The 792-nt window shown below is 64.5% G+C and overlaps 1 protein-coding gene across 1 annotated transcript; it reads right to left on the minus strand.

The window, feature by feature from the left end:
• Positions 1-7: 7 nt before the first annotated feature.
• LOC103907145 (keratin, type I cytoskeletal 14-like) lies at positions 8-779 on the minus strand (the record flags this gene model as incomplete). Its single annotated transcript, XM_009289252.1, has 3 exons — positions 8-274; positions 400-525; positions 621-779. Coding segments are annotated over 3 exons (552 nt in total), but the record flags the coding sequence as incomplete, so codon positions are not given.
• Positions 780-792: the final 13 nt, after the last annotated feature.

Consider the following 792-nt stretch of genomic DNA (forward strand, 5'->3'; position numbering starts at 1 on the left):
CTATTACCCGTCTCTTCCCGATGTGCCCTCCCAAGTGAAGCCCCTCTACGTACTGGGCGTCCTCGCCCTCCAGGAGCCGGCGGTACGTGGCGATCTCCTGCTCCAGGCGGGATTTGACGTCCAGGAGGACCCTGTACTCGTGGTTCTGGCGCTCCATGTCACACCGCAGCTCGGCCAGCTGCTCCTCCACGCTGGTGATCAGCCCCTGGAGCTGGGCCAGCTGGGTGCCGTAACGGGCTTCTGTGTCAGCCAAGGTGCCCTCCAACGCCGCTTTCTGCGTGCAGAGGAGAGGGATGGGCTCAGGGCAGGGACGGAGGGCAGGAGGGATGGAAGCACCCACGCGTCCCCTGGCCCACGCTCCTGCGTGCCCCCTCCCCACAGGCAGCCGGCCCCTCATACCGTGCTGAGCTGGGACTGCAGGTCGATCTCCAGGCTCTGGATGGTGCGTCGTAGCTCTGTGATCTCCGTCTTGCCGCTCTGAAGCTGCTCCGTGTTGATGGCCACCTCCCGGTTCAGCTCTTCCGTCTGCAACAAGGCAAAACCGTGCCGTTACAGCACCATCGAGCAGGCACAGCCTCGGGTCCCACGTGCCCCGCTGCGCTGCCGGCGAGCCAGCTCACCTTGCTGAAGAACCACTGCTCGGCGTCCCTGCGGTTCTTGTCCGCCAGGCTCTCGTACTGCTCCCTCATCTCGGCCAGGATCTTGGTGAGGTCGATTCCAGGAGCAGCATCCATCTCCACGCTGATCTCTCCACCCACCTGCCCGCGCAGGGCATTCATTTCCTGGCAGAAA

The sequence above is a fragment of the Aptenodytes forsteri genome, unplaced genomic scaffold (genome assembly GCF_000699145.1).
Source record: "Aptenodytes forsteri isolate BGI_AS27 unplaced genomic scaffold, ASM69914v1 C13225955, whole genome shotgun sequence".
In the NCBI taxonomy this organism is placed as follows: Eukaryota; Metazoa; Chordata; class Aves; order Sphenisciformes; family Spheniscidae; genus Aptenodytes; species Aptenodytes forsteri.